The sequence below is a fragment of the Thrips palmi genome, unplaced genomic scaffold (genome assembly GCF_012932325.1).
Source record: "Thrips palmi isolate BJ-2018 unplaced genomic scaffold, TpBJ-2018v1 HiC_scaffold_4, whole genome shotgun sequence".
Classification (NCBI taxonomy): Eukaryota; Metazoa; Arthropoda; class Insecta; order Thysanoptera; family Thripidae; genus Thrips; species Thrips palmi.
In genome coordinates this window covers 10,749,970-10,769,054 of record NW_023144631.1, presented here as the reverse complement: position 1 = coordinate 10,769,054, position 19,085 = coordinate 10,749,970, and the positions used below count along the sequence as shown (strand labels likewise).

Below are 19,085 nucleotides of genomic sequence, written 5' to 3'. Positions count from 1 at the left end.
TTTCCGCGCCGCGCGCAACAACTCGGCCCAAACCAAACTAAATCGGGCGGCGGCGCGGCGCCGCGTCCAAGTTGGCGGCAATTTGAATCGGAGCCGTCGACGCCACGCTGCTGCCATACTGCCATCGTGTCAACAGGCTGGGATCATCGCTCGGCGTGCAGCGTGTGCAGCCGCGCCGCTCCAAAACGGATCGCCTCGTCGCTCTGTCTCTGTCGCACTCACGGGGCGGTCCGAAGGCGTGCGAGAGAGACAGAGCGACGACGTGGTCCTTCGGCATCGCTCGGCAGCGTGCAGCGTAGAGACGGCCGAGCCCCGAGCCGCCATAAAACGTTATCAGGACCTTGATCCCCGCGGCCTGCGGGCCTGCGTCTGTCTGCCCTGCGTCCTCACGGCGAGCGGCGGAGTCTTAGGTGTTAATTGCCAACAACACCGAATCGCAAGGCTGTCAAACTGACAAGTGGCAGGGCAGGTCTGGGTAGGAGGGGGCACGCACCCGTAATGCGTCGTTCGCGTAAAAGCAACGAGAATGAAGTTGTTTCCAGTGTGTCCTCGCGGCAGGCGCGGGTGGCAGGGAAGCCCACGACGCCGCGGCACCACGCCAACGAGGAGGCCGACGGTGGTGGTGGTGGCAGCACCGCTAGGCTGCTGCGAGGACTCACTCCAACAACGGCGAGCCTCTCGAGGGGCGCCAAGTCGAATGCGCGTCGCTGGTCCTGTGAGGGGCTAAAGGCCCGTCCTGTGAGAGAACAAAGCCAGCCAGCCAGCCAGCCCTCGGCGCGGCCGGGGCCGGCCCCTTTGACGGGGAGGCGGGGGATTAGGAAGCCTCCCCTCGTTGCCAGCCACTTGTGCTCGCTCGTCTGAGCCTACAAGCCTGGGCTGCCAGGGCTGCCTCGCCCGAAACGCCTCGCCTGGGCCGGAGCCAGAGGCAGAGCCAGAGGCGGCGCCGCGGAGATTCGCGCCAACAGCCGAAAAAAAACAAGAGAATCGAGCTTTGTAACAAAACGGTTTATTGCAAAACGGAGGTATGTACACGGGGGTGGTGGCGGCAGGTGGATCAGTGCTGGAACTTGCCCTGGCGGGGCAGGGCGAAGCTGAACGCGCCGCACGCTGCAAGCAATCACAGTGGCGGGTCAGTCACACGGCGCAACACTCTTAAAATAAACGAAGGTTATGACTGTGGCACCAACATTAGACAACAGCCACGACCTTCATTTTTCTCGCAATGATGAGCGCACGCGAGGGCCATTCCGGCCTTACCTAGGAGCACGCCGCCCAGCGCGTAGAAGGTGGCGGGGCAGGCCGACTCCAGCAGCGAGCCGAACATGAGGTTGCCGACGATGGAGCCCAGCCGGCCGAACATGAGAGACAGCGACACCGCCATGGCCCTGTAACAGTGTCCATTGCGTTCAAAGCCTTGCTCAAAATTCCCTCATTCCCTCGTCGCTACGCTGTTGGAGGAGAGGAAATTTCAGTTTAAGGAGTGGGCCTAATTAGATCGAACCGCGAGTCGAGTTCGACCAGAGCGCGCTTACCTGAGGTGCGTGGGGAACATGTCGACGGCGATGCTGGAGAAGAGCGAGATGCACATCTCGGTGACGGCGCACACGATGCAGGCCAGGATGAGGAAGCCCAGGGAGGAGTCGACGAACTGCAGGCCCAGGCCGCACGCGCCGGTCAGCAGCAGGGACAGGACTGGAAGGACGACAACAACAACAACATGAGTCATTGGAGATGCCGAGCCTCTCGCATTTCACGCCCCGCGAGGCAATCGCGTAGTTCTGTTTTTGTTTCCGTTTTGTTTGGTTCCCTCCGGTTCCAGCCTTCCACCCTTTGGGCCCCTTGGCCCCTTTGGCCTTCTCATCTTTCCACTTCGATCAGGAGCCACTTGGCGCGCTTGGCTGGGCCGAGCGTGGGCCGCACGCTCCAATAATCCGAATCCACGCGCGCCGCGCCGCCGCGCCGCCGCGACTCAAAGGATGCCTGCCTTTGTCAGCGCGTGGCGCGCGCTGCCGCGAGGGTCGGGCTCCGCTGCTTACCAGTGGCGGATCCAGAAGCAGCCCCAGGGGGAAGGGCAAAGCGAATACTGGATACTCACTGAGCAGGCTGCGTTTGCCCAGCGGGCCCACCAGGAACACGCTCAGCACGGGCGCGATGACACCGGCCACGCCCACGTACAGGTTGTTGACGAACACGTCCGTCTCCACGACGGCCTCGCAGGCGGCCGCGGTGTCCGAGCCGTTGGCGGCGGGGCCCAGCAGCCCCTCGATGGACGCGCACACGCTGGCGCTGCGGCCCTCGTGCGTCGACTCGAACATGGCCATGCGGTTGAAGAGCTCCGGCAGCCACGTGGGCAGCCCGTTGGCGCTGCGGCGTCCAAGCCATCATCACGGTGCAGCGGTCTCCCTCGCACTCGCTGGACGAAGGGCACTCGGCACTCACCCCGCGATGATGCCGAACATGATGAAGAGCGCCAGGAAGGTGGACAGGGCGTGCTCCAGGGTGAAGAGCGGCGCCGTCTGGTTCCACACGGACCGCATCACGGCGGCGATGGACTTGGGGTCGGCGCCGGCGGCGTGCCCCGCGGTGTGGTCAGTCGGCGGCGCCAGAGAGTCGACCTGTGGACGGCGACAGCGTGCGCGACGGGAACCTCGCTAGTGAGACAGACACGTCACCGAGGCCAAAGACTCACCGGGAACTCCTCGGGCGGCCTGCCCGTGTTGGCGCTGTACACCCTGCGCAGCACGGCCAGGGCGTCGTCGGCGCGGCCCTGGCTCAGCAGGTACTTGGGGCTCTCCGGCAGCGCGCACATCCCCAGCGCCGTCACCAGCGACGGCACCGCGCACAGGATCACGTACAGGCGCCACGAGTGTGCCGCCATCCAGGGAAGCTCCAGCGACCACGTCATGGGCAGCACCCACCAGCCCACGCCTGGGATAGGAGACAGCGAGTCAGCCGGCAATGGTAATGGTAATGGTGCGGAGCGCCTGGAAGGTGGGCAGGCGGCGCCGCCGCACGGTCACCGGAGTGCGGCGGGTTGCCCATCCCCGCCTTCGCAGGCGCTCCGGGCCGCGCTCCACGGCTCCGCGCTCGCAGCGCGAGTTCCATGGTTCCCCACCTGGAAGGAAGATGAGCCCAATGGCGGGGAAGACGGCGGCCCAGACGAACGCCTTGGCCCTGGTGGCGGGGCTGTGGAACTCGCCCAGGTACGCGTAGCCAACGGCCTGTGGCGCCGTCACGCTGTAAAACAAAATTAAAGCAATTAAAAGAACCGCAAAAAAAAAGAAAAACAGAGAGAGAGAGAGCAAAAATGTCTTTAAGTGATACTGTGTTAATTTATCTTGACGTACAAGAAGCCGGCGAGGAAGCGCAGCACCAGGAACATCCAGTAGACAGGCACCAGGGCGGCCAGGACGGCGATGGCCGTGTCCACGAACAGCGTCAGCAGCACCACGCTGCGCCGGCCTGTCGTGTCCGCCAGGAACCCCCACAGGTGCGAGCCGAACAGCATGCCTGCAAAACAAACAAAAACAATCAAACATAAACAAAAACGAAACGACAAACATTGGAAGTGGCGCGGCCCTGCGGGCCTGCGCCGGGCTTACCTATGAAGGCCATGGAGCCGAGCAGGCCCTTGTCGGCGTCCGTCATCTCCAGGTCGCACTGCGCGGCCGGCAGCAGGTAGCCCACGCCCAGCAGCTCGCAGATGGTGGCGGTGATGCAGCCGCCGCACACCAGCAGCAGGCCGAAGTGGAAGCGCCCATGGCCTGGACAACAACAACAAGGCCCATTCCATGTCCGCAATGTTGTCGGTTTTGATTCCGCAGTCCGAGCTCACTCACCGACCAGGGCGATGGCCTCCTCGTACGGCACGCCGCTCCGCCGCCCCGCCGCTCCTGGTGAAGGACAAGGTCGCGTCAGAGAAGACACCGAGGAAGGAGAACAGAGTAGCAGCTTGTCGGCGACGGCCTCGCCCGCCATAAACGGGGGATAAGGCGAAACCTTTGAAGTCTGTGCGGATCTCGGCGGGCTCGGTCTAAGCCCGCCTTACGCTGCCTGATGCTTCGTCGCTCTGTCTCTCTCGCACTCACGGGGCGTTCCGTCGGGGCGCGAGAGAGACAGAGCATCGGCCCTCTGTCGGTGCGGGCGGGCCTGGCGCGTCGTGCACGTGGACTGTGCAGGACCGAGCGTCACGGTGTAGCGGAACCAGCGGAACCAGCGGAACCGGGGCAATCAGGGCAGAATCGCAAAGCAGGAAAGCAACGTCTGGTGCAGTCTGACGCGGACAATGTGCAAACCAATTATTTTCCTAATTGTCGGACCGTGGACAAGTTGGCATCCTCGTCGGCAAAACAAACACTTTTATTTCTTTTGGGGCCGCTCCTCCTCCCCCCGCTCGTCCATGTGATAAAAAGCAGTGACTGCAGACGGTGTTAAAGACAAAGTTATTCAGAAAGCACGGCCGCCCGACTGCCCGGAGCGAGACTGGTACTTTCGTTTTTCAAGCAGTGTATCCGTATAATGCGAGACGGTCGCGCGTCATTGCGACAAGACAGTGTTGCCACCGAACACGTTCCGACTTTTCCACGATGCGTCCGTGTCGATAGGGTGGCCTAGCTGCCCAGTGGACAAGTTGTCTGTAGGTTTATTGCATTAGGAAGGCTCAGATAGGCACCAATGCATCGTGAGAATCCCCGCACTGTTTCGTCGCTGCCTCGCTCTCTCTCTCGCACCGATACGGGGCGCCCCATGAGTGCGAGAGAGACGGAGCGACGAAAGCGCTGCTGGCTGCTCTACTCACCCAGCTCCTGCTTCGCGTCCATCCGGCGTGAGGGATCGACTGAGCCGAATCTCGGCCCTTATCTGAGACTCCTAACGACGACACCCCCCCCCCCCTTCCCCCTCAACCTGCAAACTGTGCGCCTGGTGCACGCCACCGCTGGGACTGGAGCCTGCCTCAAGCGTCCTCGCGTAGGGGTGCGAGGGAGACAGCGACAAAGCAAACAGTTCGGAACCAGACGACAGACCGCCCAAAAGTTTGCACAAAACCCCTTTTATGGGGCATACGTGCATACAACGAAAGAGCGCATGTAACGTACCCGTTGTACAATTTTGTACAGCGAACCGACACGATCGAAGCGAGTAGGCACTCCACCCCCTTCCCCAGTGTCGCATCGGTCCGCACGCTGTAGTGTTGTATAAACCGGACCGGACCGCCACCGGGCTGAATCAATTAGGCAAATTGGAGCGACGGAATCGCATCGCTGGACAGACATATAGGAGGACGGGCTAGTCGGACGGACGGACGGATTGGCAGACGGACAGGCGGACAGCGGCAGTGCTGCACCGCATCAATGAGTCAAAGCGCCGCCAAGTGGAAGGAGCGCCTCCCAGAAAGGCATAATCCCCGGCAGATAAGGCGGGGATGCCGGGACCCTGGCCGCGGTATTTCGGGAACAGGGCGGCACACGGCTGAGCGTGGTGAGCGTTGCAGAGACCGTGACACTGTGCAGGCAAGCAGCACGCGCGCGAGTGCGTCGGGCTGCCCACCTCGCCGGCGGGTCGATCAGTCGACTCGGCCGGCCGACCGCGATCGAGATATCGAGTGAATGCCGGCCACACAGTTTAGACGTTGGCGACGACGAATCGGTCAAAAGGTATTAGATCCCCCGGCTTACCTTTGTCTTTGTCCTGGTGAGACTGGACCGCCATCTCCAGGTCGACAGCTCCAGCCGCTCCAGCGGCCCGGTCACCGCCTTGGTCGCCGCCGCCGCCGCGGCCCGCCATGCTGCGGACTCTCTCCGCTGCCTCGGCTCACAGCGATGCGGATGCCTGCGGACACATGGATGGGCCGGGCATGTTCGACTGCGATTGGGCGGCACGGCGCAGTGCAAAAACCACGTAACACAACAGTGACACAGTGTCAAGGTCGGACGCGCAGCCAAGCGCCACGCCGCCGTGAGAAACGACGCGGACGCTCCCGGAATCGCCATCAACGTCCGCGAAGAACAAGGAACGGCCAATTGGCCCAGAAACTTGGAGGGAAGCTCAGGGGAATCACCCACCGGTACGGAGTGGCGGACCGCTGCGCCCGTCTTTCTGTCTCTGTCGCACCCAGCGACAGACACCGCAGGCTGCCTCCGAGACTCCCTCTCTCTCTCGCACTCGCGGAGCCAGTCTCCCTGCTGGCCTATTCGCACGCGCCCTGCATCTTTCTCTCACGCACGCTAACGAGTGGTGCCGACCTGGGGGCTGGGGCTGGGGCTCGGGCTCGGGCTGGGGCGGTCCCCGCGGCCTTGACATTGCAGCGACCCCCGCCGCCGCCGCCGCCACCGCCCCGCGAGGCAGTCCGTCAAGGCGGCGTGGCGGAGCGCGGTGCGGCCTCTCCACGTAATCGCCCGGCTCAGTGAAAGCAGTATGCCGTCACCGACGCGCCGGTTTCTGGGGACGCGGGTTCAAATACTACCGGTTCCCACCAACAAACTTTTTGCTGTCTGTTCACACTGTCACACAAGTTTCAGGCGTGTAGCGGAAGACTGACGATACAACCTTCGAAATTTCTCGAAGCCGCCGGAGCGGAACATTTGCAGACCGGTCAAGTGTCAAAAAAGGTCTCAGCCGAGCGAGACGCCGACCGCCACACCGGTCGACACATGCGGTCTCTCTCTCACCTTTTTGCGACGTCGAGGACGCGATTCTGCTGGGGGAAAGCACAGCGGTGCCGCTACCGTGTTGAGGTCACACCGAACACCGTCAATTTCGCCTTTTGTTTATTTTTCTGGCAACAACAACAACACTTCCCGTGCTCCTTGGCCGCTCCGCCGCGTCTGCTGGCCGCCGCGCGCCGCGCCGCTGAGGCACTACTGACCGGGTTCCGGTGCCCCGGTGCCGGTGCACGTGTGTGCCACTGTGTGGGTGTCGGCAACGTCGGGATTATTCCACTGATTCCACTGTCCGCGCGACTTGGGTGCGAGTCGTGGCCGTAGTCGTTGTCGAAGTCGTGCGGCACGCGTGACAAAGACAAGACAAACGTTAGTCGATTCCAAAAGCACCCAAGCGAGCTGCACTCGGTGCGACTCCGACTCTGCCGGTGAGACTCGAGCAGACTCACTCGGGCCCAGCGGCCCAGCAGTGGGCGGGGCTTCGGCTCCGCTTCAGTCGGCTCGACCGCCCTGCCCTGCCGCCCTGCCGGCGAGCAGACATTCCGAAAGTCGTTTTCATCGTTCTGTCTCTCTCGCACTCGTGCGGCGCCCCTTGGAGGTGCGACAGAGACAGAGCGACGAAGACGACTCTCGGGTCGAGTCTGCCGGCGGGCGGCCACCTTGTCCCGCTAACGAGAACGAGACGGACCAAAGTCAACCAAAGAGCAATGACAATCGGCAAGACACCACGAGCTTCGCGCTTGCCCGCTTGCCGCGGGGCACGGCTATTATAAGCCACCGGGCAACGGACTGGTTTCGTCGCTGTCTCTCTCGCACCTGCACGGAGCGCCCCATGAGTGCGAGCGACGCCTGCCGGTCCATGACATTGCGCTGACACGGCGCCGTGACCTTCCACAAGCCGCGTGATCTCCACTCGACGGCTTGACCCAGGGCTTGACCCACCCCAAGCCCCCACCTCATCAAGTTCCGCAGAGCGCTTCGTCGCTCCGTCTCTCTCGCACCCTTTCGCAACGCCCCGTGAGTGCGAGAGAGAAGCACTATTCGGAGTCTGCGTGCTGCAGAGCACCGCCTGAACGGCGGAATCGGTCCCTCCGTGGCCGTGATCCCCGCGACGCTCTACGCCGGCCCCTTCACTGCGCCGAGGCGGCCGATGACGACGGCCAGCTAATGGGCATGCGTGCGGCTGCGTGCGGCGGATCCAGGACGACGGCGACGACACGCACTCGTCACCAAGGCGTCATCTTGCAGGCCGATTCCTGGCGTTTCCTTAGGACTCGCACCCGGCTCACGCGCTCAGAATCTAAGCGCGTAGCGTTTTCCAATACAGAGAGACGAAGTAACGCGGGCCCTCTTCGCCCTAGGTCCCCGTGGTCCCCTAGGTCTAGGTCGCTGACGGCTAACGCCGCCCTGGCACCGTATCGAGGCCCTTGGCAAACACAGCGCCGCGATAAGTACTATTTGTTTTCCTTCGCGTCCCCTCCCCCACCCCATCCAGAGCCAAAGCCGAATTCATAAACTTGGCGGCGCCTCCAAGTCGCCGAAAGATGGACTTGTTGAAATTACAAGGGGGCCTCGGGTGGGCCTTTTGATGCAAATCGGGCTTCAGGGCCTCGACTGCCAATTGCGCCGAGAATAAAGGAAAAAGGCGCGACGGAAAGGAGGGGGCGGGGCTAGAGCGTTTATTGCCGCTTTAACAAGAATCTTCATCGCCCGCGCGGCACTTGGAGAAAATATTTCTGTAGCCGTTTGGTGACTCACGAGATCGGTCTCTCGGAGTGGACACTGCGTCGTGTACAGTGCGTTGTGGCGTGTCTCCCAGCCTCGAAGAGACCGCAGGGCACGCCGGGGCACACCAGGGCACCGCAGCCCCGCAGGGAAAACGCTACCGCAATTGCACGCAAGGATCGTCGGGGCCGAGCCGTACTGTGCCGTACTGTACCGCACCCCGTGGCGCCCCATGGCGCCGAGGCCGAGGCTGCACTGCCACCTAACGGCCTGACGGCCTGGTGGCCTGGTGGTGGCACAGACCTAGGGCCAAGGCTAGCCAAGGCCACGGAGACGAGGTGTCCACCCGTCCCATCAGGCCGATTCCGAAGGGATCGCTGCTTCACTGTCGCACTCATGGGGCGTCCCGTGAAGGTGCGAGAGAGACAGCGTGATGGAGGCACGGTTCGGAATCAGCTTTTCAGTCCCCACCCCGTCAATAACTCCTTTCTCTACCCTGCCCGATGGCCGGCTGGCTGCCTGGAGCCCGGAGGCACCGAGGACTTCCCCCTGGGAGGGGGAGGGGGCCCGGTCTGGAGCCTGCAGCCGTCCGGATCGAGGAACGGGTTTATATAAACAAGTGTCCTCGACCGTGAATCGGCAGTCGCGGCAGTCGTCACGGCGGCGGAGTGGCGGTGCGGCGCGGTCAGACACTCGGTCAGACATCACCTCGGGCGACGTGATGAGGGCCTGCTTGGTGTCCGCGCTGTTGCTGGTCGTGGCGGGGGCGAACGCCGCCAAGCTGCGTAAGTTTGCGCGGTCTTCCAACAGCCCGACAAAAGATTCCAAAAGAACACGCATTTTGAAAGTTGTAGATATGCCGACAGACAAGCATTGAACACTGAAAAAAAAAAGCTCGGTCACTATATCAGCCAACTCATCATCCGATCGCTTCGACCAACTATCCTTTTTGGCCCGTCCCGTGTATTTTTTGCATAATTTTTTTAAAATCGTGCAATCACTAACAAATATGCATCAATTTATTATTAATATTTCGTACGCAGCATCCACATGGCAGACTTGCGTCATCAACCAGCCCGGGACTGACGCTTGCCTGGCGAAGAACATCCAGACCGCCATCCACGACCTCGCCGTCAAGGGTATGCACACTGCAGGTGCTCGTCAAGGACGTCTTTGAGACGAGCTGGGCTCATGCTAACGATGGTTCGCTCGGTATGGTGTGCAGGGTCGCCGTCCCTGGGCGTGTACCCCATCGACCCGTTGAGGGTGACCAAGCTCAGTCTCTCTTCCGGATCCGGCTCATTCGTCTTAGACCTCACATTCTTCGACCTGGACATCTTCGGCCTCAAGAACCTCAACATAGAAGAAGTCAAGTCAGTTGAAACTACGCCCTCCATGAATTCCATTTCAATGCGTGATGAGGTGGTCGCCAGGTGAGACGTGAACCTGGGTTTCGGATTCCAGGTCGGACATCCCCAACGGCGTCTTGAAATTCAGTCGAGGCACCATCAAGTCCGATCTGGTGCTGAGCGGTGACTACGCCGTCAAGGGTAGGCTTCTGGTGGTGCCCATCGGAGGGACCGGCAGGTGCAACATCACTCTGGGTAAGCGACATAAAAGTCATCTTACGTGCGAGATTTTCGTCTTGCTGTAACTGCCGTCTTCCTTCAGGAAACCCTGTGAAAGTCGACGGCCGGTTGGCACTGTCCAAGTACAAGGGCCCCGACGGACGCACGTTTGCTCGAGTGGACGACTTCCAGTTCGACTTCTCGCAGAAAACTTTCACTCTCAATTTTCACGATAAAGAAATTGGCGGCACGGCTCTAGGTAAGTATCTTAGATTATCAATTCAAGTAAAAAAAAGTTTTCACACATTTTTCCTGTTGTCACGGTTTTTTATTTGTTTTTCCATACGTCACGCGCCGGGCCGCTGAGTCGGGGGTTTTGCGCTTATTTTATTTTTTGTTTCGAACAGGTGCGACTCTGAACAGGATTGCCAACGATAACTCCCGAGAAATCCTGAAGGACCTGAAGCCCGCCATCTCCAACGCTTTCGGACAGGCCTTCCAGGATATTGCCAACAGAATTTTGTCCAAGGTCCCTTTCAACGAGGTTTTCCCGAGTAAATAATGTACTGTTCCCCATAGGTAGGTGTAATTGAGGAACAGGTCGTGCTTCACTGGAATGAACAGAGCAGTACACCGGGCTGGCCTCCCTGGGGTCTGCAGGCGTTCTCTTTATTTCAGTGTAGCGCCCCTGTGCAATGGCAGAGGCCAAATGATGTGACTGATTGTTGTATACTGTATTATGTTGCTGTATCAGTTGATCTCAGCGGCCCCACGGCCCCTCAAGTATCTTGGCATTCCCCCTCCCCCTTTCCCAAATGCCCACACACAGCTTTAATTTTAGTTAGTACTTTTCCAACCTTTAAGAAATGTGAAACTACTTAGGCGAATGAATTGATCGGAGGAAATAAAAATGTGATGATGACTGTAGAAAGATTTTTCTCTGCCGAAATTTTGAACAACTACAGGCCACGCGCCCACGCGCCCCGCCCCCTTCCGCAGTACGGCGTTCCTCCGCAAGAGGGCAGCAGGCAGCGAGAGCGCAGCTCGGCAGCAGAAGACGCCGGACGTGGGCGCGGCGCCCGCAGCGTAAATACACTGGTTTATTATGATCGACGACAAAGTGTTGTGAACTCTAGCACAATGAGTTCAACTTCTCTGCAAACGGCTGCAGAGGAGTATTTCCATTCGCTCAACTCGATTGCCGAGCGCATTTCGGCAGATGTGGCGTCAACCAAAGATGCATATGAAGAGCTGTGGAATACTCTCAGTGCTGAAGAACAGAGACAGGTTATAGACGAAACGATAATCTATCCCGAAGCCGTACTCAAGTATGCTTTCGAAGACTCACTGGAGAAACCCGAGTTCTCGCCCCGACTGAACATTCAGACCGGTGGCAAGTACATTATTGATGACGAAGGTAGCAAAGGATCTGTAAGTATTGCCTTGTTCATTGTTATGATAAATGTCTTTCTTGACTGTCTTCAATGGTTTTCAGATGAATGATTTTTAATTTGTTGTGCCCCTCCTATTCTAGGGATTGACGTGGAGAGACGAGCATTCAGCTCCATTTTCATGGCTCACTCAAAGCCAGTTGAATTTGACCTTGTCAGGCGACAAAGTGACTTTTTTTAACTCTTTGTCTCCGCCTCAAGTAAAACCAAGACTGCCCCCATTTAGAAGCCCTCATACTCAACCAAAATCTGAATCTACTTTAAAATCAAACACTAAGGAAGCTGAGAGTGAGACTGAAACTACTAACAATACTAGTGGGAATGGTGAGCCATTCATTGACCACCCCAGAGTTGTCCTTGGAGGGTCGGCTGGAAACACAGCCAAACTGGCTTCAGTGATTGGTGCCAAACTGAAGTTTCCTGCCAAAGTAAATGGAGCTCAAACAACAAACGGAACTGGAAACAATGTTCCCCAGAATGTTGAAGATACTCCAAGTTCCGGCCTTCTCAGTAAGCTTAAGAACAAAACAGCCATTCTTAAAATTCCAAATTCATTGAAAAATGTGGCCAATGGTAAAAGTTCTACTGAAAATGCCTCTCGAAGCAAAAGTGTGGAATCTGACCGGGAAAACTTAGTTCAGGGCAAAAATATGATCAATATTCTGCCTGCCAAGCACAACAAGGCAATGGCTCCAAAGCCCCCTGTTTCTAAACCCAAGACACCACCACCACCTCCTCCACCTCTTTCAAAGCGCAAGTCCTCTTGTGAAGGAATGGCCACCATGGACCCAGAACGTATGGCACTGCTTGGCGACAGCTGGAGCTCAGAACTTTCTGCTGCGCAGTCTTCCAAGTCAGCAACCATGAAATCAGCTGCTGAGTCTCTTGCTATGACCACCACCGACTCGGCATCAGACATGGAAACAGCTTCAACATCAGTTCGCAGTCCATCAGTGACATCACCACCTCGTGAAACGGCCCCAGATTTCATGGAGCCTATTGCTGGAGCTGACAACATCCCCAAAACAGGCTTCGAGTTTTTGGACAATTGGTAAAATCTATTCAATGGCAATGGATTGTCTGCTTACTATTGAAGCATACAGATGCCCGGCCCAGTAGTTTCAGAATGTATTGTATCAGCTCTAGTACTATACGCAGGGTTTCTCTCTCCCTTCAAATTACAGAATTTGATTCATTGAAGGTAATTCTGGTCCTTTATGCATTAATTGTGATAATTTCTTTTGTTTCTTAATGTCCAAAGCTGGCTAAGCTTGCTCGTTAAAGGTGCTTCCGGGTAGCCTTTTTCTTAAACTCATTTTTCAGTTTAATTTATTATTGAAATGTTAATTGAGAAGTGGTATTCAAAGCCTCATTAATTCGTAGTCATACTCTTATTTTTAACATTGATGTGTCCAAACAGAGCTTGCATTGCATGAGTTATTTATTTATTTTAGCTTTTATTTCAAATGCTCATCATTTCCTCAATAAATTATAAAAGACTCCCATGAAACCTTATGTATACTCCAGACATGGCTTAACCATGGTATTCTTGAGGTGGACTAGCACTTCTGTTGAGGGTCAAACCTTAGGTTTGACCTTGGGTTTTATGAAGTGACACTGTTGGGATCTTAATACCATAGTTAAGTGCATTTTAGGTCCCATGTCTCTCATTTGTGGTTTATTATTTTTGATGATACCATTTATGAATAATTTATTTTGTAAAATATTGAACGCTTGAGTTCTGAACTATTTACAAGTTCCTTTTAGCATTTTTTTAAAAATAAAAGAATGATGAATGTATGACTGACAGTAGTTGTGCTGTTTGGAGCTTGTATTCTGGCCACGGCCACACCTATTGAAGTTGTGTTGTCAATCTCCCTCATTTCTTCCTTCCTTTTTATATGAGTATTTTGACTGAGAGAAACTGGAGGTGCAAGATTTTGGGTCAATTTTATGTAAGATTTGTGCTATAGATGCATCATATGCTGTTGTGTATGTATATTATGCTTATTTAATGTCAAAATAATCCTTTTAAAGACAAGTTTTTATATCATCCACATTTATTATTAATCATGAATACATTTTCTGTGATGACATAACTGTATTGCATATGTGCAGATTCTATGCTTCCTGCTAACCTTCCTATTCTCTAATAAGGTTTCTCTTACAAATTTTACATTTTTGAATGCTGGCAATCTGTTGAATTCCACATGTTGTTTAGGCCAGGCATCATTGAAGCTGAGCAGAGCATCAAAAGGCAGCAAAGAAATTTAGATGTACTCTGAAATGGGGTTTATATCTCTTCAATAAGAATTGTTTTTCTGTTAATGTCATTGGAGCTTAGCATGTAAGTGTACACAAAGATTTTCAGAATCAAAGAGTTTGTAATTGTAATCAGACTGCGCTTGTGACCACTGTAGATCAAATTGTTGGCCCTCCTAGGAAACATTAGTTATAAAATATACGTAGTCATTGAATGGAGATTACATATCATGTCAAAATGTTCATAAAGCCATTGTGTATTAATATCTTAATAGTTTTAATAAAATTTCTAAAAATAACCCAGTATGAACAGGAAACAGGTCAATTAAATTTATCGCCTTCCACTAAAAGAGTAATTATTATCTTAAAGTTACAAAACAATATACACTGTACACAGAGAGTACCATTAATGATACCTTTCACAAAAGGCCAAATATCGATATTACACTAATCAAATCACCACTCTGAAAGGTTCATATCTTCCACCACATCTGCAGCACCATCGTCATCATCATTCTGGCTGTGAGAAATCTTAACTTTCTTCTTGGCTCCCGCTGATGTCTTCTTACCACGCTTGCCTCGGGGTTTCTTAGCAACCTCCTCATCATCGTCGTCATCATCACCAAAGTCAGCACCATCAGAGTCCGAATCATCAGACGGAAGCAGAGTGACAGGACCCTCTGCACTGCCCTTCTTCCTTTTCAAGTTTCTGTTAATTTTGGGAAGGTTCTCAGAGATGTCAATGGTATCCTTCTTCAGTTTTGCTTCCCTTGCAGCATTCATTTTCATCCACGATGTGCAGAACTTCTCTAGGGGAGTGCCCTTCACCCTAACTGCAGTTTCCCAGTCTTCAATAGCCTTGGTGTCAGAGAGTTTAAAGGCTGCTGTTTTCCTCTCAATTTCTATAAACTTGGAATTTTCCTCAATCTTTTCTAAAATTTGTCTAAACTTTCTGGTGTAGTTAGCTACTTTACATTTTTTTTGGAATTCTCTAATCTGAAAAATAGTGGGTAAAGCCAAATCCGGAAAAGCTACAGATTGTGAATCATTAGAGAGAGATTCAAGTAATAAGCTATAGATGTTTTCAATCACAGCATCCTTGAAACCATTTTCCTGCTGCTGTGTTTTGGAAACTCTGAGGATGCAACTGAAATCCAGAGGTTTCATTGAAACCTGTAACAGATACAAGAAATGCCATTAATTTGTTAAAAAAAAAAAACATTCATTTCATCACATCACAGGCTGAACTTAAACATACCTTGGTGTGTTTCTTGTTGAAGTCATACGAATTCAGGATTTCAAGCAAGAAAGGTAGTACTGGGATGAAGATTCCAGTACTCTTGGAGAGGTTGACCAGAAGGCGTACAGCATGAAAACGCTGAGGGAAATACTGAGCTGTTGGAGTAAGCTTGATAGCGCCAACTATGATTTGCACCACTGGATAAAGGAGAGGCTGGAGAGCAGTCTTATTTGAAGCCCCAAGCACTTCTACCCATAGAGCTAAGGATGAAAAGAATTGCCAGTTATTAACTGACTGAGTGGCTTCTTTCTTTTGTAATGTGATTGCATTCCGCAGGTGAATAGCTAGCTGTCGAATGTACATGAATGCATGTTGATATGAGACATTTTCATCCAGAAGGAACATTTCTGCAAGAGATCTTCTCATGAAACTGATTCCAGGGAGAGTGTTTGGAGAGATGAATTTAGTATTTTGAACATATGCTAAATACATGTGACGTAGAGTTTGATCCAGTAATGTATTCTTCTGGAGGGATGTAGCTCTCAAAAGACACATGAAAGCAACAACTCTGACAGTTTCTTCACCTGTTGACCATAAATTGATCATCCTTTTCACAAATTGTTTGGTCACAACAGAAAAGCAAACAACAAATGGAGTCATCTGGTGCAAATGCTTTAAGACCACTGTAGAAATATTCACTGATGCAACACCCTGAAGTAGTTGGAGTAAATCAGTTACATAAGATCTTAAAAGTGTTTTGACTTTAGACCAACGCTTGCATTTGGCTGGGTTAGTGAAATTGAGTGAAACTTCACTCAGATTTAGATATCTGCGAAGAGCTGGTAGCAAGTCTAGCACACACATCTGAACAACAGCATTAAAGACAGCACTGCCGTCAACTTTATAAGCACAAGCAGATCGCTCGTCTTCAGGGGCTACTCGCATTAAAGCAGCATGGAAAGCTTCCACAGCATCGCTGATAGTTTGCACACTTTTCTCTGACTGCAGGCTAGCACGCCATTTTTCCACCATCTTAAGTGTAACAGTACCGCTTCTCTTCTTAGGCGAGCTGTCGTCATCGTCTTCATCATCATCATCATCTCCTCCTTCAAAATCACTCTCATCACTATCTAATTTTCCAGGGCGGTGAACCTGTTCATCTCCATCTGCTTCACTTTCGGATTCACTATCGGATGCATTGAACTGAAGCAGCTTCTTATCATTTTCTTGTAGATATTTATAAAACTCTGGGTCCAGATCCTTTAACTTATTCAGTGACTTTTTGTGCTTTGAACCAACCATCATCTCATCTCCAGAGTCGGCTTCAGAGTCCGCAGCATCCTCCTCATCATCCTCTCCACCAGAATCATTCTCCTCTCCTTCGTCATCTCCAGAATCTTCTTCCCCATCGAGCTCTTCGTCTTCTCCAGATACTTCTTCTTCGTCAAGTTCCTCGTCATCTCCAGATTCCTCTTCTCCATCAAGCTCTTCGTCTTCTCCAGACTCCCCATCACCAGCATCCTCCTCTTCAGCTGAATCGTCGTTTTCGTCCTCGTCACTGCTTTGAGCGTGATTCCCGTTGACGCCATTCACTGACTTGGACTTGCCTTGAGCTTGGGGCTGAGGCGCATGGTCCTGTTCATCTTCTGAACCGCTATCACTCGCACCCTCTCCGAAACTCTGCATGAAGTCGTCAACTGACATATCTTTCAGTTTTTTTGATTTCGCTGTTGCATTCTTCACAACTTTACTGGCCTTCTTCTTCATTTTAGAGCTTGCTACTTTGAATGCAAACAGAAACCAACGGGAGGTGCGTGGTAGCAGGTAGCAGCAGTAGGCAGCGTGTCTTCGAGGTTAGGTTTTCCAAGCCTCCTGAAAGTAGAGCTACAACCTTGATCTGTCCAAACAAATAAGAAATAAGGAAAATCAAAATTTGAATAAATCGTTTATGCGTTTAGAGTTATTCCGTTTTATACTTTTTAGTGTTTTATCTAATTTTTAAAAGCAAAATGAGATCCTGGAAATGTAAAAAAAGACGTGTTAACAAAAGTCCATAAGTATGATATGTTGGTACTTTTGGGGTTCTCACACCGCCTGCTACGATTTGTGGTTTTTGCGGCTGGTTGCTGTTGCTGCAGTTGCAGATGTAGCTGTAGCAGTCGCAAACAGAGTTTGTCTTGTTTCGGTATTTTGTGAAGTTATCGTTGATATTCCCGTAAGTCGTCAATTATTCGATATTTAAAACCAACTAACTGCAATATTCCTGTTTCGTTCAAATTCCATGGATATTTCATGCATTTTCTGTGAATGGGTTGAAGGGTTATGTTCTCCTCCGCTCTGCTTTTCTTTCCTAGTGGTTGCGGCAGGAAATGTCATTTTGACGTTATTCCGAAGTGCCTTTCATTGTTCCGATGATTGTCACGCATCATCGTCCCTTTCTCTAACACTTGTGGCGTTTTCTTTTCAGATCGAGATGAGTTGTGAGATGCAAACCGACAAAGAAGCGGAAAAGGAACGCTGTCCTGGAGGCAGCAACCCTCTGGAACAGTATGTCATTCTTGCCAAAGCAGCTAGAGGGGCAGCTGCTGTCGAGTTAGTTAAACAAGTCCTTGAGGCACCAGGGGTTCATGTCTTTGGAGAACTTCTGGACACAGATAATATCAAAGAGGTTGGTATTTGCCATGAAAACTGTTTTGGTCGTAATTGGTCCTTTTCTTATTTTATTATTTTTGCTCTTCAGCTAGCAAATGGACCTCATTCAATGTATTTTGAGCTGCTGAGGCTGTTTGCCTTTGGGACCTTCCGGGAATATTTAGAACATAAGGAGAAACTTCCAGAGTTAACTCCAGTGATGAAAAAGAAATTGCAACATCTCACTATAGTTAGTCTTGCCACTAAAATGAAGGTGAGTTTTCTTCGTACTTTGCTTGTACAAGTTTGTATTATGTCTTTCTATCGTGTGACCATACTCCACTTTCTTATTACAGTGCATTCCCTACTCAGTTCTTCTGCAAGAGTTAGATATAAAAAATGTACGAGATTTAGAAGATCTCATCATTGAGGCAATTTATTCAGGTTAGTTTCAATTTGTGCTACTTTTTGCGACAATTTTTTGTATCAGATCTTTAATTTTGAACTTCTTTGCAGATATAATCCATGGTAAGCTAGACCAGCGTAACAGTCAGCTTGAACTTGATTATGCCATTGGAAGAGACACACAGCCAGGGGATTTGGCTCAGATAAGTTCCACCCTCCAAGCCTGGTGTGATGCTTGTGAGGCAGTTTTGTCTTGTGTGGAAACACAAATTCACAAGGCAAATGCCCAGAAAAATAAATCGCTCAAACACAAAGAGTCCATTGAACAAGAGGTATTTGTCAATTCTCATGAAACCATTGGTTGTTACCTATTGACTTTGTCATAAATTCACTGTCTCATCTTGTGATATTTCAGATTACAAACATAAAAAAGACATTAAAGACACAGACTCAAGATTCTGATGAAGGTATGAACACTGATATGCGAGACGCATTGCACGGAGGACATTCAGACAAATCTAAGAAGGGATTTAGAGTGAAAAATTTGCGGGGCAGTAGTGCTAAGTTCTGGCAGAAGTCTTGAGTTGAGATGGGCTTGGTGTGATATAATGTGATTTTGATGTGAAAATTTGAGCTGTCAAGATACTGAATATTTTGATATCTATCACTCCTACCAGTTACTATTTTATTCAGGACTTTCCTGCTCAAGTTTTAACCTTATGCCCTCTCTTTGTTAATATATTATCCCTAGACCAGGCTTTTCTTTGTTTATTTGTGTATAGCGTTTTCAATGTATGTATATTCATTTCCTTAAAAACTTTCAAAACTACTTACATTATATCTTGCCCCTTGCTCTTTTCCATACCCCCTCCCCTCAAATTGTATTTTTTTTATTTAAAAAAAGAAGGGTTAACTGCATCATTAATAATAAACGACAAATTTAGATGCAGGTACTCCTGAAGCTTCTAACATTAGTTTATCAGTATACCATACTTCTCAAAAAGGCTCGTGCCTCCAGAGAGAATCGAACTCTCGACCCCCAGTTTACTAGACTGGTGCTCTAACCACTGAGCTATGGAGGCGCTTGGTGGGGAGTGGTGTTCACCCAGCACAGTAGGAAAGCAGCTGCCTCTCCTTCCCCCTC

At 52.0% G+C, this 19,085-nt stretch overlaps 5 protein-coding genes and 1 non-coding gene across 7 annotated transcripts; 3 read left to right on the top strand and 3 right to left on the bottom strand.

Moving 5' to 3' along the window:
- Positions 1 to 984: 984 nt before the first annotated feature.
- LOC117649558 (synaptic vesicle glycoprotein 2B-like) lies at positions 985 to 7,140 on the bottom strand. 2 transcript variants are annotated; one of them, XM_034392444.1, is made up of 12 exons: positions 6,669 to 7,140; positions 5,676 to 5,829; positions 3,840 to 3,893; positions 3,603 to 3,764; positions 3,348 to 3,510; positions 3,116 to 3,237; positions 2,690 to 2,928; positions 2,440 to 2,615; positions 2,096 to 2,364; positions 1,533 to 1,692; positions 1,258 to 1,385; positions 985 to 1,107 (listed from the first exon to the last, which is right to left on the bottom strand). In XM_034392444.1, the coding sequence occupies exons 2-12, from the start codon at positions 5,782 to 5,784 to the stop codon at positions 1,055 to 1,057; spliced, it is 1,635 nt and encodes a 544-aa protein (XP_034248335.1). In that variant the 5' UTR covers positions 5,785 to 5,829; positions 6,669 to 7,140; the 3' UTR covers positions 985 to 1,054. The 2 variants fall into 2 exon arrangements, with proteins under 2 accessions (XP_034248335.1, XP_034248336.1); XM_034392445.1 differs by lacking the exons at positions 5,676 to 5,829; positions 6,669 to 7,140 and adding an exon at positions 4,799 to 4,836.
- Positions 7,141 to 9,020: 1,880 nt separating this feature from the next.
- LOC117649349 (protein takeout-like) lies at positions 9,021 to 10,859 on the top strand. The gene is made up of 6 exons (XM_034392008.1): positions 9,021 to 9,169; positions 9,428 to 9,523; positions 9,610 to 9,757; positions 9,849 to 9,988; positions 10,056 to 10,211; positions 10,360 to 10,859. The coding sequence occupies exons 1-6, from the start codon at positions 9,106 to 9,108 to the stop codon at positions 10,512 to 10,514; spliced, it is 759 nt and encodes a 252-aa protein (XP_034247899.1). The 5' UTR covers positions 9,021 to 9,105; the 3' UTR covers positions 10,515 to 10,859.
- Positions 10,860 to 10,971: 112 nt separating this feature from the next.
- LOC117649346 (uncharacterized protein C1orf198 homolog) lies at positions 10,972 to 13,971 on the top strand. Its single transcript, XM_034392004.1, has 2 exons — positions 10,972 to 11,383; positions 11,487 to 13,971. The coding sequence occupies exons 1-2, from the start codon at positions 11,093 to 11,095 to the stop codon at positions 12,456 to 12,458; spliced, it is 1,263 nt and encodes a 420-aa protein (XP_034247895.1). The 5' UTR covers positions 10,972 to 11,092; the 3' UTR covers positions 12,459 to 13,971.
- Positions 13,972 to 14,004: 33 nt separating this feature from the next.
- Positions 14,005 to 16,790, bottom strand: LOC117649345 (nucleolar complex protein 2 homolog). The gene is made up of 2 exons (XM_034392003.1): positions 14,924 to 16,790; positions 14,005 to 14,838 (listed from the first exon to the last, which is right to left on the bottom strand). The coding sequence occupies exons 1-2, from the start codon at positions 16,670 to 16,672 to the stop codon at positions 14,122 to 14,124; spliced, it is 2,466 nt and encodes an 821-aa protein (XP_034247894.1). The 5' UTR covers positions 16,673 to 16,790; the 3' UTR covers positions 14,005 to 14,121.
- Positions 16,791 to 16,949: 159 nt separating this feature from the next.
- On the top strand, positions 16,950 to 18,779 carry LOC117649348 (COP9 signalosome complex subunit 7b). The gene is made up of 6 exons (XM_034392007.1): positions 16,950 to 17,120; positions 17,373 to 17,573; positions 17,646 to 17,810; positions 17,893 to 17,980; positions 18,053 to 18,273; positions 18,357 to 18,779. The coding sequence occupies exons 1-6, from the start codon at positions 16,965 to 16,967 to the stop codon at positions 18,522 to 18,524; spliced, it is 999 nt and encodes a 332-aa protein (XP_034247898.1). The 5' UTR covers positions 16,950 to 16,964; the 3' UTR covers positions 18,525 to 18,779.
- A 171-nt stretch (positions 18,780 to 18,950) lies between these two features.
- Trnat-agu lies at positions 18,951 to 19,023 on the bottom strand. Its single transcript has one exon. It is a non-coding gene; the product is annotated as a tRNA-Thr (tRNA).
- Positions 19,024 to 19,085: the final 62 nt, after the last annotated feature.

Excerpts from the sequence above, each read along its gene's own strand:
- LOC117649558 (XM_034392444.1), bottom strand. The coding sequence starts at position 5,784 with ATGGCGGGCCGCGGCGGCGGCGGCGACCAAGGCGGTGACCGGGCCGCT. Across the intron at positions 3,894-5,675 it reads TCACCAGGACAAAGACAAAG|GAGCGGCGGGGCGGCGGAGC; the intron begins GTAAGCCGGGGG and ends GTCCTTCACCAG. Across the intron at positions 2,365-2,439 it reads ATGTTCGGCATCATCGCGGG|CGCCAACGGGCTGCCCACGT; the intron begins GTGAGTGCCGAG and ends TGGACGCCGCAG.
- LOC117649349 (XM_034392008.1), top strand. The coding sequence starts at position 9,106 with ATGAGGGCCTGCTTGGTGTCCGCGCTGTTGCTGGTCGTGGCGGGGGCG. Across the intron at positions 9,170-9,427 it reads GGCGAACGCCGCCAAGCTGC|CATCCACATGGCAGACTTGC; the intron begins GTAAGTTTGCGC and ends TTTCGTACGCAG. Across the intron at positions 9,524-9,609 it reads CCACGACCTCGCCGTCAAGG|GGTCGCCGTCCCTGGGCGTG; the intron begins GTATGCACACTG and ends TATGGTGTGCAG.
- LOC117649348 (XM_034392007.1), top strand. The coding sequence starts at position 16,965 with ATGATATGTTGGTACTTTTGGGGTTCTCACACCGCCTGCTACGATTTG. Across the intron at positions 17,811-17,892 it reads GTCTTGCCACTAAAATGAAG|TGCATTCCCTACTCAGTTCT; the intron begins GTGAGTTTTCTT and ends TTCTTATTACAG. Across the intron at positions 18,274-18,356 it reads AAGAGTCCATTGAACAAGAG|ATTACAAACATAAAAAAGAC; the intron begins GTATTTGTCAAT and ends GTGATATTTCAG.
- LOC117649345 (XM_034392003.1), bottom strand. The coding sequence starts at position 16,672 with ATGAAGAAGAAGGCCAGTAAAGTTGTGAAGAATGCAACAGCGAAATCA. Across the intron at positions 14,839-14,923 it reads TCAACAAGAAACACACCAAG|GTTTCAATGAAACCTCTGGA; the intron begins GTATGTTTAAGT and ends TATCTGTTACAG.
- LOC117649346 (XM_034392004.1), top strand. The coding sequence starts at position 11,093 with ATGAGTTCAACTTCTCTGCAAACGGCTGCAGAGGAGTATTTCCATTCG. Across the intron at positions 11,384-11,486 it reads ACGAAGGTAGCAAAGGATCT|GGATTGACGTGGAGAGACGA; the intron begins GTAAGTATTGCC and ends CTCCTATTCTAG.